General features: G+C 45.0%; 1 protein-coding gene across 4 annotated transcripts in view; it reads left to right on the forward strand.

The window, feature by feature from the left end:
- PDE9A (phosphodiesterase 9A) overlaps positions 1-16,232 on the forward strand; it is a 51,186-nt gene that overhangs the window by 22,080 nt on the left and 12,874 nt on the right. For 2 of the 4 annotated variants that reach the window (XM_086740009.1, XM_086740023.1), the window contains 5 exons: positions 1,414-1,468; positions 2,301-2,371; positions 7,046-7,130; positions 11,186-11,267; positions 13,344-13,418. In XM_086740009.1, coding sequence (XP_086596135.1) covers positions 1,414-1,468; positions 2,301-2,371; positions 7,046-7,130; positions 11,186-11,267; positions 13,344-13,418 — 368 coding nt within the window. Of the gene's footprint in view, positions 1-1,413; positions 1,469-2,300; positions 2,372-6,778; positions 6,898-7,045; positions 7,131-11,185; positions 11,268-13,343; positions 13,419-16,232 lie in introns of those variants that run through there. The other 2 variants (XM_086740029.1, XM_086740016.1) reach the window with 2 other exon arrangements.

The raw sequence follows: 16,232 nt of genomic DNA on the forward strand, positions 1-16,232 counted from the left end.
CACAGAGTGCTTGCTCCAGGGGTAACACAGGGGTAACAGCCAAATCGTTTTGGCCAGAAAAGTTAATGTTCTTTACAAGTATTTCTGACATCTCTAACATCTGAGGAACTGCAAATCCTTTCAACAGGTACAAGAGCTATTATTTAGAAATATGTTGTAAATGCTGGGCTGTATTTCTGCCTGATGTGTTTTGCCTGGGTGATTGCTCCCTCAGGCAAGTGTAGGAAGTAGCTTCAGAAACGCTGTCAAGGTACATGGGGTATAAATGGGTGTTCTGTAACCTGCGGCGAGTGCATACGAACACGCAATGTTTCCACTCCCTGCGCATGAGAAACCAAGAGTACATCCAAACTGCAGGCACGAGAACGACTGCAGCACAGTGCAGTTTAAATTAGCTGGTGGGGGGAAGGGGGAGCAATCTCAAAAGAGCAGCTCGCAGCCTAGCGAAGGTGATTTATGCTTCCCCTGTCTGTGTGAATACAGTGCGGACAGACTGAAAGATGGGAAAGCATTGCTATCGTACTTCCTTCCTAAAGCGTACTGTCCCTCAAAATCTAGGGTCTTGTTTTAAGGACTTGCTCGCTTTTCCCTGCAGTAGCGATTGCAATACTGTGATGGTCTTGGGAAGGGGCTAAGACTTCACCAGGCTGACTTTTCCAAGCTGGCTGAAGTGCTGGAGTTGGCAGTGGGAGGTGGGGAGCTACCAGTGCGAGCGCTGCAGTGTGGCAGCGATGGGATCCCCGTGAGTGCTGCCCCGCGGCAGCTCTGGCCAAGTTACACTCTCAGTGGAAAAGGGGTGGGGAAACTTGTGCTCTGCTGTGTCCATCCCACAAACTGGGAAGGGCGGACGTCGTTCTGCAAGGATAATCACTGTGACATCTCACATTTTCCTGAAGTTTATGCATAGCAGTATGATCCTTATGAATTTGCACCAACAAATGGGTCTCCAGGATAATGTCCCAGTTAAATCTGAAAGGCAAGCTGAGTTTTCTTGTGTTCTTAAGATTTTGTGTTGTTCATGGGCACTCTGGCACAGTGTGCTGATGGTGTAGGGGCACTCCTTGAGAGCCAGACCTTTCAAAAGTGAACAGTGATTCTGGGTGTCCCACCCAAGAAATGCGAAAGGGGTCTCTTTTCCAGAGTGCTGCCTTAAAACAAGCCACAGCTCTCAGAGACTCAGCACCCCTAAAAACACTTCTGAGAAACCTTGACTGTAATCTGCAGGCAGAGGAAAGCAGGTGAGACGAGGAGTCATTCCCAAATGCTGTCACTGTTGAAAGGACCAGAATGACGTTTTGGCTAAATGCCTTTCCATCAGAGCTAGAAGTCTGGGGACACCACTTTCCCAGGGGGGTTGAGGATGTCTTCTTTCCTCTGTAATTTTCTGTTATGTCTCTCTCCTGTTTTTTTCAGAGAAAGAAGAATTGTTCCAGAATTTATTGGGACAGATTGCCGAGCAGTTCTCGAGGTAAGAAGCTGAATATCATTATTAATTTAAATGATATTTCTTTTATCAGTCAGAAGTGAAATTTTCACAAGAGGCAGAGGGGCATTTAAGATCGCTTTCAAATCCCACTCTTCCTGACAAATTTAGGCCTGGTACACAGGTTATTTCCTGCTGACAGCAATATGGTATCTTAAACCAAAAGTGATTTTGGCAATTATCTTTGATCTAAAAAGGAGATCAACTATTAAATATAAATGTTCTTATTGTGCTTCTGCCCTTTTAGGCAGCAAAAGGAATGCTTCCTCGCTGAATAGTCAAATAACCTGGTTTGTTTCATTTTTCCCTTTATCACCCAAACATGTCTCTCCTCTGAGAGGATTTCTGAACATCTGTATAGCTGCTTAATTTATTCCAGCTGTTTTCAACAAGACAGATCTCTCCCACCATGGCTCCGCAAATCACCAGCATAAGTCAAAAGGAGGAGTGCTTCAGAGTTTGCAGACACCAAGCTGCTGCTCTTGGGCAAAGCATTATCAATTTAACTTGGCTTCCCTAGGGGGTACAATAACAAGTCACTGCCAAGAGAGGGGGTGATGAAGTGTTGCAGAGCAGCAGTACATTCCCAGGGCCATAACAAAATAATTTGTTGTTAATTTTTCTGAAAATTAAACTCAAGTGTATTTTCTGCCCAAATTTTAGAATTTCCATGGAAAATTTTATTTTCCTTATGGCACCCGCCATTGGACTGATCAGTCCTCTGGAAAATGTAGACATTTCTAGAAAAAGTCCTTTGTACCTAGGGTAGGTACGGCACTAAATGTATGACATTAATCCATGAGGGTTTTCTTTTCAGGGTTTTTAAAATCAATGAGCTGAAAACGGAAGTAGCTAATCACTTGGCAATGCTGGAGAAAAAGGTTGAATGTGAGTATTCGTATCATCGTGGGAACTGGTGCCTCTGAACCCCACTGCCTCCCTGACCCCCTTGTACCCCCATTCCATCCCGCTCCTCACAGCCCCTCCACTTTCTCCAGTCACTTGTAATTTGTCCAACCTTGAGCCCAAAAGGCGGGAGGCCAACCCTGGGGTGAGGGGCGGGGAAGGAGGGAAGCTGCCGATGGTGGCATCGGCTGGTGGGACGAGGCCAGGGAGGGACACCTGGCATTGCAGGCATCCAGAGCACCCCGGTGGGCTCCCCTTTGAGGGGCAGTCAAGCCCCCTGCTGAGCTTTGGTCTGGGCCACATCTTCCTACTATGTCCCTGTGGCAGAGGGTCTCCACCGCCCGCCTCCCCGTCCCCCACCTCCAAGCTCCCCGGCCTGCCCTCCCACATCCCCTCATGCCCCAGCCCTGTCTCCCCCTCCCCACCCCCTGTCACCTCCCCTGCACCCAGCAGTGACCCCCCTGTGCCTCTGGACGGGCACCCCCTGCAAAACATGGCCTCCCTAAAACACCAGGGGCCTAGAGCTCGCTGCTGCATTTTGTAATTAATTAAAGGATGGCACCGCAGCTGCCTTCCTTCTACTTGAAGTCAGATATTTGCACAGGTCAAACGTGTTGTCTTGCAGAGAGACTTTCTCCTTTCAGAAATGCATTTACGGAGTATTAAGCAGTGGGGCCAGTCCTCACTGCTGACAGAGGCCCAGCGCCAGCAGTGAGACCTGACGGTATTTCTGCTCAGTGTCATGTCGCATGCCTCCTGCTGCCAGGAAAGGGCCCGAGACGGAGCGAGGCCTTTCCCCGCAGCACGCGTGCACACTACACATGCAGCACAAATACAGCGTGAACACCAAAGCACCCATAAACGTAGTGTAGCATGGGCCGAAATACAGCTGGAGGATATGTCTCGTTGTCTCGCGAGGCAGTAATTTCTGGGCTGCAAACATGGGGTTCACCCCTCGCTGGTCATATCGCCCAGCAGACTACTAGGCAGCATCAATTTCCTTGCTTGTTCAGTGTTTTAGCAGTAACACAACCATATTCAGTTACTGTGCGACAACCAAGTTAACTTCATCTGGTCAAAGAGCTCCTTTTCTGGTTCGTGGGATTAATTTTTTCCTCCTTACGCAGCATCTGAGTTGTTTTTCAGGATATTATGCAGAACAGAAAGGCAGAGAAGGAGTATGAATAAGGCACTGCCACACAGCACTGTTTTGACACCAAAGGCCGCGTCCTCGCTGACACGCAGCATTTAAGTCAGGAGCGGGCAGAGTCTTCCCCAGCATCACAGCTGCAGCAAGCACTTTCTCACTAGAGCCTGCTGGAGAAAAAAAAAAAAGTTTCTGGTTCATGGAAGAAGTTGTTTTCTTGAAATTTCCCCTGACCAGAAGCTACCTTGACCCTGCAGCTGCTCAGTGAGATTGATGCTTTTGTCAGCAGGGAGAGGAAAAAATGTCCTTATTCAAAGAGCAGCTGCAGGGGAACCTCTCCCAGAGGCCACCCCAGGAGCAGGCTCCTGGTGCGGTGGGAGCCCTGCGGCAATGTCCGTGGAGGGGTCACCCTGCAGCGTGCCAACCCTCAGCACAGACCTCTCTCTCTTCAAGGAGCCCGGGGAGCAATCCCTCCCAGTCTGCTTGGCTGCAGTTTGCCCAAGGCTCCACTGATTCATTCTTTCGTTCAAAAGAAAAAAAAAAAAGAAGGAGGAAAAAAAGAGAAAAATTAGCTCAGTCACTGCATTTTCTGTGAAACTTCTGACCAACTCCAGTCCTCAGGGCTATGTGCCACCGACAGGAGCAAATGAGACAAGCATTCCTTCCTATCCCACCTGGCATCCTGGGGTGAGCAACTATCCCAGCCAGTTAGGGGTTGCTTGTACCCAAGGACCCCCTGGGACCCCTGGCTGCACCCTGCACACACACTGCCTTTCAGCACTGGCAGCCTGCAGCAGTGGAAGGGAGATAACAAAGATTTGCATGCCGCTGCCAGTGGGGAAGGGTTGTGCGTTTGCACTCTCTGGCACTTTATTACTGGTTTAGGGAAGGCAGCGTACCCAGAGCTGCTGTGCCATGCTGGTGAACTGAATTCGCTGGTCCCCAGACAAGGCTTCTTTCTGTAAGTGGGTCTCACCGCTGATGGAAATAGCAGCAGATGTAGCAATCTGCTGCCATTCTGCCTGAGCGCTTGCGATCGTATCTCCAGCAGCCTCAGCCTGTGGGAAGGAGCTCCCTGAGTTGCCTGTCTACATGTGCACCCATCTGCTCAAACTTGGACTTCCAGAATTTGCAGCAGAGCCAAATCCACATAATTTTGAAATAATCTTAGGCTTTCATGTTTAAAAAGCAAAACTGTGAGAGGAAGGGAGTGTCCAACCTCCCTGCTCGAGCTGGGCTCCCAGAGGTTGCTTTAAGAGCCGTGTTTCAGTGCTGGATTCAGCCCAAGGATTTCTTTAGACAGCACAGGGTCTTTTCAGAAGGTATTTCTTGCTGCAGAATAATATAATGGGCCCTTAATCAGTGCACATGACAAGGCCATTTATCATTTGTGAGCCAAATGTGAAAAGAATTGTGCTTTTGTTTTGCCTTTTCTCCTACCACCTTCAGAGATCCCTTTTCCACAACCTTCGCATGTGATCTCCAGGATTTCTTCCCCAGAGGGGATATGTGTGTGGGGATAAGTGCTCATGACAGCGCTACATCTGCACCTCGCATAAAATGTTCTCAGCTTCCTTCCCATTACTGTCTAGAGACCACATCACAAAGATGTGCTTCAAGGAGCCAAATCTTTTAACTGATTTTTAAATCCCAGCTAAAGCTTGTGACTTCCCCTTGGAAAATGCATCCATGCAGGGCAAGCACTGGGAATGCTTTGTCCTGTGGCTTGACTTACTCTGCTCCAGTGTTTGCACAGCAGCCCACACATGAATAAGGAAGCTGGCAAAAACCCTTTACAATTTGTAAGCATCACATCTACCTTAGGAAAATAATTATGTAAATTCTCTGCTCCCCTGGAGAGGTTTGGCAAGAAAACTAGAGATGCAATACGAAACAATGCTCAGGGCTGCCATTTTGCACCATAACTCCTTTTCTCTCTGCAGTTGCCTGCCCCAGTATCCTGTCAGTCCAAAAACTCCGCTTTGCTTCCACTGCTTCAAACAGGCACTGGCCACCATTTAGACAGCTTGGCAAATAGGCTAAGGAACTTCTCCTGGATGAATGCACCAGGGTGGCACATAGCAGCACAGGGCCTGCAGATCAGCTGCAGCTGATCATCTGCAATTGAACCAAGTACCCAAAAAAGTGCAGCCAGATATCCAGAATGAAGGTATTGAATAAGTAGGACAGCAGTCTGCCTGTATCATCACACTGTGATCACCCAAAGAAATTGGTTGCAACAATGCTGACAAAAAAAAACCGTTAATCTGGAAATGGGATTTTAAAGTGGGGGGTATCCCTGCAATCAAGCATAAATCAAAACCCTTTTCCTCTCCTCTCCTAGTATGTGGCATTTTGGGCTCGGTTCATATACCTCTCAGTTTTTCCCCTTCCCCAGTTCCAACAGCAATCTTTGTTGTTACCAGCATAAAGAAAACAAAACTGAGGTCTGTGCTTATCTACAGAGTTGTGCCCTTCCAAGGCAGTTTTTTTATCACTTACATGCTACCCTCCAGAGAAGTGTGATTTTGCCTATTATTTTCTAAGAAAGTGGCTGAATACTGATTGTACGATTGCACGTTCCCTCCGAGTTCCCTGAACCACAGCTTGTCCGTGCAAACAATGCGTTCAGTAAACAAACGAGCTGTGAAATGATTGCATGTACTTAATAAATGGTGCTGTATTATGTCCTTGAGCATGCTGATAGTTCAAGGAGAGGGAAAGAAAAGGGAGAATATTCTCATACTTGCGCTGCCTTAGGTTCTCAGAGCTACGTGGAATGAAGTGCATTGCTGCATAAACAGGCGATCAAACTTTTTGCCTTGTGGCTCATGTAATTACATACAGAAGGGGAATATAGGATTTTTCGTGCCGCATGCAGAAATAACCTTTGATTGCAAAATTGATTGGCAAAAAGAAGTGACAGATCTTCAATACCTAAAAAAAAAAGAAATCAATCGTTAGAGCAGAACTTTTCAACATTTCTCTCTCGCTCTCTCCTGCATTCTCACTTTGGTTTCTCTGTGTCTAGCTATGCCTCTCAGAGCTCCTTAATCTCTGCATGAACTTTCAAATTAAAAGCTTTTATCTTAATGGGAATTCTAATCCTGTCGGGACATGTTTGCCTAGCTGTGCTTATCATCCCATCACGGGAGGGTTTTTTTTTTGCTCAGGATTTCCTTTGATTTGGGTTCTACAGCAGAGAAGTGAAGGCACCGGAACAGCTGACTGCTACTAACAATTGTGGAAAAGCTGAGACGTTATAGCCATTCTGTGAATTAAAATGCTGTAGCTATTATCTAAAATTGGCAGCAGAGAATTCCTATGGGTTTTCAAGATATATCGCTTTGGCAGCACCTGCGTATGTGAGAACTGGGGCAGACTGTAAGAGCTTGCTGGCTCACTGGATAACCCCACTGTTAAAGCCCTTTGAAATTTTGCACAATTGTGAAACGAGATCCTTCGACTTTCGCCATGGTAACACCCCTGTTGTTTTCCTTTGTTGACAGTGGAAGGCTTGAAAGTAGTGGAGATTGAGAAATGCAAGAGCGACATTAAAAAGATGAGGGAGGAAATGGCAGCAAGAAGCAGCAGGTAAGTTCTGCTTTGGACCTAACCAAAGAACTAAGCATCTGGTTTCAAACTCTAATGCAACGTTTCTGCAGAATTGAGTTCCTTTCTGGGCTTAGGTAAAGGAGCAAGGAAACAAATAACCATTAAGGATAGGGGCTTTAATTCAACATTTGAAGATCAATAGCCATTCATCAGTTAAAATAGCTCAGCCCACGAGAATAGAGAAAAAGGTCTTGCAACAGAGAGTTATTTTTTGCCATACAGAATGGGAATTTTTCATCCAGATTTACTGGGAGAGAGGGAATAGGAAAAGAACTGCAAAGTGCGTTGTTTGGTTGGGAACGCTCGAATCAGTTCCAATCTATTCTGGGAAAATATCAAATAAATATGTAGCAGCTCTTCTAATTATGATCTCATGCTATTATAAAACATCCATATCAAATTCAACAAGAAATTGGGAATTTACTTTCTAATTCAAGGGCTCACTGTGATTGTGAAGCTTGGTTTTGCTGTAATTAAAACATCAGCAGAAAAAATAGCATTTTGTACGGTATGTGGTCTCGGCTGGCAAGTCTGCACTCTGTGTCACTGAAATAACCCATTAGTACAAAAACACAATCACTATGAGATTGTGAGAACTTCTGTGAAGGTTGCTGAAGAGGGATATACCACGTTGCTCAAAGTGTGGGTAAAGGGGACTTTTCTCAGCAAATGTAATTGTGTTATCTTGGCAGCTTCTCTCTTTTTCTTCATTTGGGGTCAAATTCTCTGACCTTTAATCAAAGCTGTTTCCTATTGAGGGCAATGTGAGATTTGCTGAAAGAATTAGGCTTTATAATCACTCGCTTTTATAAATTTTGCTCTCCAGATGTGTCAGGAGGCACAGTGTTAATACATTCCTATTAACTCTAAGGCCAAATTCAGCTGTCATGCTAGCATAAATGCAGAGTGACATTATTAACCTTGGATCTGCTCCAGATTGATACCCGTAGGATGGATTGCAGTTTTCCCCATGACTTGCATCATTTCTTGTTCAGGTGCATGAGGAAATCTCATTAGAAAAATCAGAGTTCAAATTGGCAGCAACCGCAAAAATATGCATGTTGATTTGTGCCGGGTGTGAAGTGAATAATGTGTGTGCCCATGCGTACGTCTACTTTTCCTCAACTATTTTGTAGGGAACTGGGAGAGCTGCATTTACGAGCATAGTGACGCACAGGCAGATAGGGAATTAAAACCAAAAAAGAAGTTATGGCAACTTCACATTCACCCAGTTGCCACCACACACATCAGGAAGCACAAGACTGTCCCAGCAGCAGCCATGACTCATTCCTGTCCCAGATCTTGTCACCTTACAATCTGTATTTTGTAATATAAACAGCAATCTGTTAGCAAGAAAAACAGGAACGGGGAGTGCTATGTCAGCTCAGTGCAGCTGTCTCCAGCTGAGGTGTAGCCTTCACTGAGGGCTTGTAGTGAGATATGACAGCTGCCAAAAGCCAGAGACCAGCATGGAGCATGATGCTGGAAAGCAGTGATAAAAACCAGTGCAGTGCTCAGCAGCAGGTAGTGCTGGGCACAGATGCCCAAGCTAGTTTCCTCTGAGTTCACACTGCATAGCTGCTTTCACTGAAGCGGGAGCCTAACTTGCTCTGCTCAGTGTCACTTTGTGCCATATCGATGTGGCAGCTGCTTTTCACGGCTCTTCTTGGTTGCTTTGCGCTGAGTCTTCCTCCTCCCAGCTGCACAAAAGCTCCTCCTCCTTGCACAGAATTCTGCCCGAAATTATCTGTACCCTAAGGGCTTGGGTCTCAAAGCAGCAGCTAGACATGGCTAGGTTCAGTGGAAAACCAGAGGTGGCTACCAGTCACCTCTTTTTGCTTTAAGAGTGAGGAGAGGATGCTCCTTGGTGGCTGGCCATTCAGAGGGAGTCCATTGGGAGCTGCTGAGGAATGAGCTGTTGTTCCCTATTCCCCAGCGACCCAGGCTCCACAGGAGCCATGCCACTAGCCCGCGGTGACCCCAGCCTAGAGGTGCTTCACCCCAGAGTGGCTGAGCAAGCTCTCTCCCATTGGCATGAGATACATACGTGCTGGGGGGGGGGGGGGGGGGACAGAGACACCCCAGGGCAAGTGGAAATGGTTTTGCTCCTATTAGATTTCTCATCCCTTGTGCAATGTCATTTGCTAGATAATGCATTACAGTTGCAATTAGGGATCACATCTGAATTTAATTACTGTACATAAGTATGTGTGAGTGCATCTATTCCTTCAATAATATCACAGTGTACACAGCTGTATTCTTGTATGTTCACATTTTCTTACATTTGTTCTTACATTACCAAACAACAGAGTGAGGATGAGCAGCTAGGTTTATGAAAGTCATCACAGCCAGTGAATTGTGCATCTCTCCTCTGCAGAAGAGCAAAGCAGCCCCATTTGTATCCCCTCAAACTGCTTTTGTTGCTAGTCTGCTTTTTGCACTCACTACTGGCAGATGCTAATAACATTACAGTGCCATTTAAAATCATGATCATTTGCAAATACAGTTTTACATTTCTAAATGTCTGATGCATCCTGGCTCTGGTGTGTTCCCTCATGTGGTAGGATGAAGGCTTCAATGTTTTACTACAGCTGGGAATTAGAGAGAGTTGGCTGACCCTCAGCTAACCCTGGCAGCCAGTTCCAATTAGGGCAAGGAATGCCCCAATCTCACTATTTTTATCCTACTGTTACCCCGCACAGTGGAGTTTTGAGGAAACAGCTTTAGAAACGATTAAGACAGCTTTTCACTAACTGAGAATCTCCTTAAACAGGGCAGGAAAAGGCAGCTGGTTGAAGCCAGCTGACCACCATGAGCTGTAAGATGACATAACTTTCGCCGGATTCACACACCACCATCAGAAATGATAGTAGACATCAATGTTAAGGGGAGAAAAGAAAAGAGACCCAGACCAATTCCCAACAGAGAAGAGAAGTGCTAAAAAGAGATGTAATTCAGAATATGTGAAATAATTTTTAAAGGGAGAAATAAAGTTAATGGAATATTTTGGTTGGTTTCTTTTAGCTTCATTTTGCAGGCAGCTTGAAAAATGAGAAAGGATAATCCAAATGTTACGACTACAGGGATAAATGCAAAATGCAAGCAGATCAGCCTCACATCAGAGTTATTAAAGTCCATGTGACCAACTGCCTGGGAAACACGTGATGAGTTAAGGTATCACGACTGCCGTGGGTGTTACCACAAAGCTCTTAGTTTTAATGTGCCCCCCATGGCTGCAGGACAAGAAACTGCTCTCGCACTGCAATGCAGCGACCTAGATGTTCCGCAAAGGCTGTCAGGCTGGTGTGCGCCTCCCACTGTCATGGTCCTCTGCTCAGATGGGATAGCATCATCTTGGCTCTTCCACACGCAGAGGAAGAGTAGACAACTGGCAGTGGGTGCTGGTGTTAATAACTAAGCAAGTGTTAATTACCTATAATTGCTGTCAGTGGCTCCCTTCCTCCAGGACTGGGGAGCCAAGCAGACTGCGTCTGCCAAAGTTGTGCCTCGCTGCTGTTGTCCCACCTGAAGGGCACCAGACAAGATGGTCATGCCATTAAAAATGGATGGTCTTACCGAAGTTTTACGAGGCCTGGAGCTAGGCTGCGATAAGCCATGGGCTCAGTGGGTGCCTACGTGAGTAAATAAGCACAGGCGTGCCAGTGTCCATACTCAGTGTGGCCCCCGGCAGGGCTCTGCCGTCCTCGGACAACTATGTCTGCCAGGGTCAGCAAGCTGCTGGCTGAAAGGAAAGTTACTTGGCTTAAATAGAAGTGATTGGGTATTCATGGATACGTGCGTTAAGACAGACATGAGTAGACGGAGAAGGGACGAGGGGTGTTGCACAAGGGAACAAAACCCTAAAGAGGGTCACGCTTTTGAAGCATTTGAGCAATACCACATTAGAAAGGGAGAGGCTGGGAGTGGGGTGATTCTCTGAGTGATCCCTACTGAGATACCAGAGTACTTCCCGCATTTGTTGAGGCACTATGGTTCTGTTTCCACAATGTTGAGAGCTGAATATTTCATTTCAGGACTAACTGTCCCTGCAAGTACAACTTTTTGGATGAAAACAAGAGGCCGACTCCCCGGCGGGATGTACCATCCTACCCAAAGGTACCAGGCAATGCTTGCTCTTCTCATCATCCTGCCACACACTTGCCATCCTGACAAGTGCTGGTTTACAATGATTGACTCCCTAACCATCTACCTCCTAGTTATTCTAAATTCAGGGCCTCATCAAAATCCCTGGAAGCCAATGGAAAAAGCTGTTGTTGCCTGCAGTGACTTAAAGTTGGATCCTCAGTAGTCTTTAGTACTTGCAGGCTCATTAGCATTTGAAATGTTAATGAATATTTTGCATTCGTCAACATTTAACGCTCTTTTGTCTGGTTATATTTGTTTATTCTCCATGCTCATAGCAAACAATCAAAAATAGCCTATAAGGGTGTATTCTAATTTAAAATAGTGCTGCTGCCTGTTTTTTTTTTATTTAAAATTTTTTTTTTTAATTTAAAAAGTAATTTATGGGAATGCTTCACCTAGGGAAACAAAGAGAAAATGCTATATTGGATTCTCTCCAGAATGATTCATTGCCCCCATGAAAATGAGTTAGTGTATTTGCTAGAGAAAACAGTAATGCTTGAAGAAAAATGTCTACTCGGCAAGTACAAGTACAAATCCATAGTGATGAATGAGGCTGAAACCATGAAGCACACAGGATCTTTGGTCCTAGCACTGGCAGTCTTTGCCCGCAGGAATTATTCAAAGCTGCCAGGTTACATCTGCTCAGTGCCCAGCTCGCATCTTGACAAAACACCAGCTCACACACGTGCAAATCATAGTTTTACAGTGGGCATTTGCTTGCACACATCAAAGCTGACTCAGCCACTCTGAAGTTCGCGTGGTCCCATGTGATGCAAGTGTAGGATATGGACACGCATCCTTTCATATTTATCTTCAGAGCCTCAAAGAGCAACAAATTCTAAGTTCTGCTGTTTATTCTGAGAGAGAATATATGTCATGAGACTTACATTTCTTTTAATTAACTTTTGCCCAAGAGGCTTGTGCTCCTGACACTAACACGTTCTCGCAAAATATAGCAGTTCTAAACCAGATGTTTTCCCTTTATATCTGTCAAATCCAGCTTTGATGTACTGCTATGATATTAGGATCTTGAATTAGCAACAAGTGCTACGAAGAGTTGTGCTGATTGACTGCAGAGTAAACTGGTAGTCTGTATTTCTGTATTACCCCTAGACCAAAGCTCACAGGAGTTTTAGTTTTAGGAGTCTGGGTTCTGTTTGACAGATTTGCAAAATTTGTTATCAGTTGTCAGCTGCTGGATTTGTCCCACATCAGTGACGCTAGGAAGTGATGAGTACACTGAAAGATGTCATTACGATACTGTTATCAAGTAAGAAATCTGTACTGCTAATTCACAATTTTCTTGCAGAACATCATATTAAATGTACATTATATATGCAAATGCAAAAATCATTGCCTTCTCAAGAAGGAAGAGTAATCTTCAATGTTATTCTTCCTTGGATTAAATATCAACAAATGTGATGGATCAGAAAATTTAATTCACCTGCTCAGTACAGTAAGCCCAAACTAATTAGAGACAGTCGTGGTAAATGGGCCAACTGAAGCTACAAGGTTTTCTGTCCCAGAAGGCTCTGATCAACAGTCTTGAAAAGATGAATGAATAGAGTCCAGATGTCCCCTGGTCTTTTAACCCTCCACATTCATTTTTTTTTTTCATTTTATGTACAAATTGTAACAGGCTGATGAGCGTGATTTTGTTTTAAGCCTCTGAGTGTAATGATAAAAAATCACTTGAATCTTGCAGGCTGACAACCAATTTGAAAATGGGGGCATTCTTGAAGAAGTACTCAAAATGAGAGCATAAATCATCTGAAAGTAAATATATCATACCCACCAGCTAATTTAACAGTGTAAGCATAGACACTTCACACAATCCAGCCTGGACATCCTGGCATGACCATGAGCAACCAGTGGGGAGGCTGAGGAAGGGCAGGCAGGCAGAGGGAGAGATCAGTTGCTTTCTCCTTGGGAAATGTGGCCAAATCCCATGTGAATGGAACCCCAGGAGTCCCAGTGATGTGCCAATAGCAGGTCCCATGGCGGGGTGGGGGGCCCTTACTTACCCAACTGCCTTTTTGTCTGCAGTACATGCTGTCCCAGGAGACCATTGAAGCACTTCGGAAACCAACCTTTGACGTCTGGCTGTGGGAGCCCAACGAGGTAAGGATGCCATGTTAGCTGGGTTAAACACTCTTTCTGAGAGTCAGCAAGGCCAGAAGAGCCCTTTGAGATGGTCTGCAGAGTTTTTCCCCTTTTCTGGCCTTTACTCTCTGTACTTTCTTTATTTTCATATCACACCAGAATACAGTACTTTTTCCTAACAGATGCCAGATAGATTATACTGATTATCGTATCCTGTCTCGTCTTTATTTTTCCTTTAATCTCTTCCTAGTAATGTCTGACAACTGGTGCATTATCATTACTGCCATATGAGTTCTCTCGTGCCGTTTTATCTGAACAAATTGATGTCTAGCAAAGTGTATGCTTAAGCACATCATGAATAACTCTGCTCAAATCAGTAAAGCAGCGTGCTGCTGTGTGATGCCAGGCAGAGGTGCATGCATTGATTCACACCCTTAGGCAAGGTTTTTTCTGCAATGTATGGCAAAGAGGTTGCAAAGCTTTGTGCACAGCCTATTAGTATTTTCTTATTGCTTCATTTTCTTATTTTTCTTATTGCTATTAGTATTATTCAATGTTCGTCACTTGTATGGCAGAAGGTTCTGGAAGGTCCATGTGTAAACCTCTGTAGAAACTTGAACGGGAAGGATATTTCTGTAATGGTCAGCTTATAATATAATGTAAAACTAGATTCAGCAAATAGAAGCAAATCTCACCTAGGAAAAATGTAAGGGAGGGCAGGACTAAACTAGGGTTTTAGTGTTGGGTTTTTTCCCAAGGGAAAGGTTGGGTAGTTCCAGCAGCACCCCCAGCAGCAATCACCTTCATTACCTTCTCAATCAGATGTTGTGCATACAAGAGTCATTCTGGCCCAGCACCTGTAGATCAACATGACAAGGAAAAATACCCCATACTGCACCCACAGGAACAGCATTTTCCTTTCAGGATATTTCCTCTGCCTAGTAGAATAACAGAAGGGCTCTCTGGTGGCTTTAGGTCCATCTGCCATTCACAAAGGCTGGCAGAGCTTCCCTCGTGCTGTCCATGCCAAGCTGAGGCTGGTGCTCTGCATTTACTGCTCCCTCTCCAGCCTCTTTTCTCTGTACCACAGCCATACAACTGCTCAGAAAAAATGGCTTGCCCCCAGCTTTTGAATGCCTGTCAGGTCTTCACAGCAAGAGAGAATTACGACCTGCCAGGTGGACCATAACGCTGTTGGCTCATTGTTGTTCTGACTATTAAGAAAGAATAGGGAGAGACAAAAACCATTATCCATGGATTCTTGTGTGCTGAGACATAGTATTTTAGCAGAGTAACTCATTCAGAGTACTAGGAAACACTATATGGTGGCATGAAGGAGGCTAACAAGAGGGTGCGGAGATTAGACATGCCTTGCAAAGAGGAGTGCTGCTCAGAAACAAGATACTGCACAAACTCTGGTGAGTTGAGCACCATACGGGTTTTTCTCACCCTTTTAGCTCTGGTTTATGTTTACAGAGATTATTTCAATTCTGCCAATGCTTGTTTAGCAATGAGCATTTGCTTGCATGCTCAGTGTCAGGCAGGCAGGTTATAAACTGTAGTCTTCTGTAAGCAAATTAATAACGTTGTGCTCTGCAGCAGCTCAGTAAACAGAGCTACGCAGCAAGCTTGCATTCTCTTTCTCAAATGCCCACTCACTTTCGAGCCTTAGAAAAGTCCCATATTCAAGCTTTTGCTGTTGACCAAAAAAGCTGAAAATGAAAACTGAGATTCTCGTGTGTTTTGGGACTCAGAGCCACTCGCTACTCACCCAAAGCTGTCTTGGCAACAGCTGGAGGGAGATAGGCATTTCTGAGGGTAATTAAGCCCTTCTGGATCAAGTTTATTGTCTTGGAAAGTCTTTTCTGAAACTATTAGAAAACATATATTCTACCTCAGGGACCAGGAACAAGACAAGGTGGTTTACAGCAGAATGCTGGCCTTGTGATCTGAGCACAATTCAGCTCGTGACATTGTCCCTCAAGTCTTGCAGGAAAGTCTTTTTCTTCCTGTTCAGGTGACTCAAAACCAGCCCCCTTGTTACTGCATGAACTACGTATATTCCCTGGATACATATAAAGTTTCATTAGATGAAATCATTTTTCTGGAGAGTTTTTAAGAGCCTAAATAACAGAAACCTAAGTAAAAATGTCTCCAAGGCCATATTTGTGACGTTACACTGATCATGTTAGAACTCCTGGATCAGTCTACAGTCTAAGAACTGCACCTGCTAGTGTAATGCCTCCATTTCATCCCCTGCAGGTTTTGCCTTCAGAAATGGGAGTGCAGATACATAAACTCCTGAACTCCTGGAAATCTGTTCATTTCTGACCAGTGGCAGCTGTTAAGTGCCCAGACATATCAGATTGTCAATACCTTGCTTTTGCAATATTTTAAAACCCAGAAGATTAACCAGGAGTGGTAGTGCTAAACTACCTGCATCCCCCTTCCTACCACAGAGCAGATGTTGTCTAAAAGAGCGGCCTGCCTTTGCGTTTCAGCTGTTGGGATTCATAGTTACACTTCAGGGAGTGGATGATCACAAACCTGCTGCAATTTTGTAGAATTCTAATGGGAGATCTTTTGTTAATCAAGAAATTTGAGCTGAGATAGTGAATTAGGTCTTTCCAGTACCTACAAGTACAGGGGGCCTACAAGAAAGATGAGGGCAAACTCTTCAGCAGGGCCTGTTGTGATAGGACAAGGGGTAACGTTTTTAAAATAGAGGGAGGTAGATTTAGATGGATATAAGGAAGAAATTATTTACACTGAGGGTGGTGGAACACTGGCACAGGTTGCCCAGAGAGGTGGTGGATGCCCCATCCCTGGAAA

The sequence above is a fragment of the Chlamydotis macqueenii genome, chromosome 1 (genome assembly GCF_036417535.1).
Source record: "Chlamydotis macqueenii isolate bChlMac1 chromosome 1, bChlMac1.mat, whole genome shotgun sequence".
Taxonomy (NCBI): domain Eukaryota; kingdom Metazoa; phylum Chordata; class Aves; order Otidiformes; family Otididae; genus Chlamydotis; species Chlamydotis macqueenii.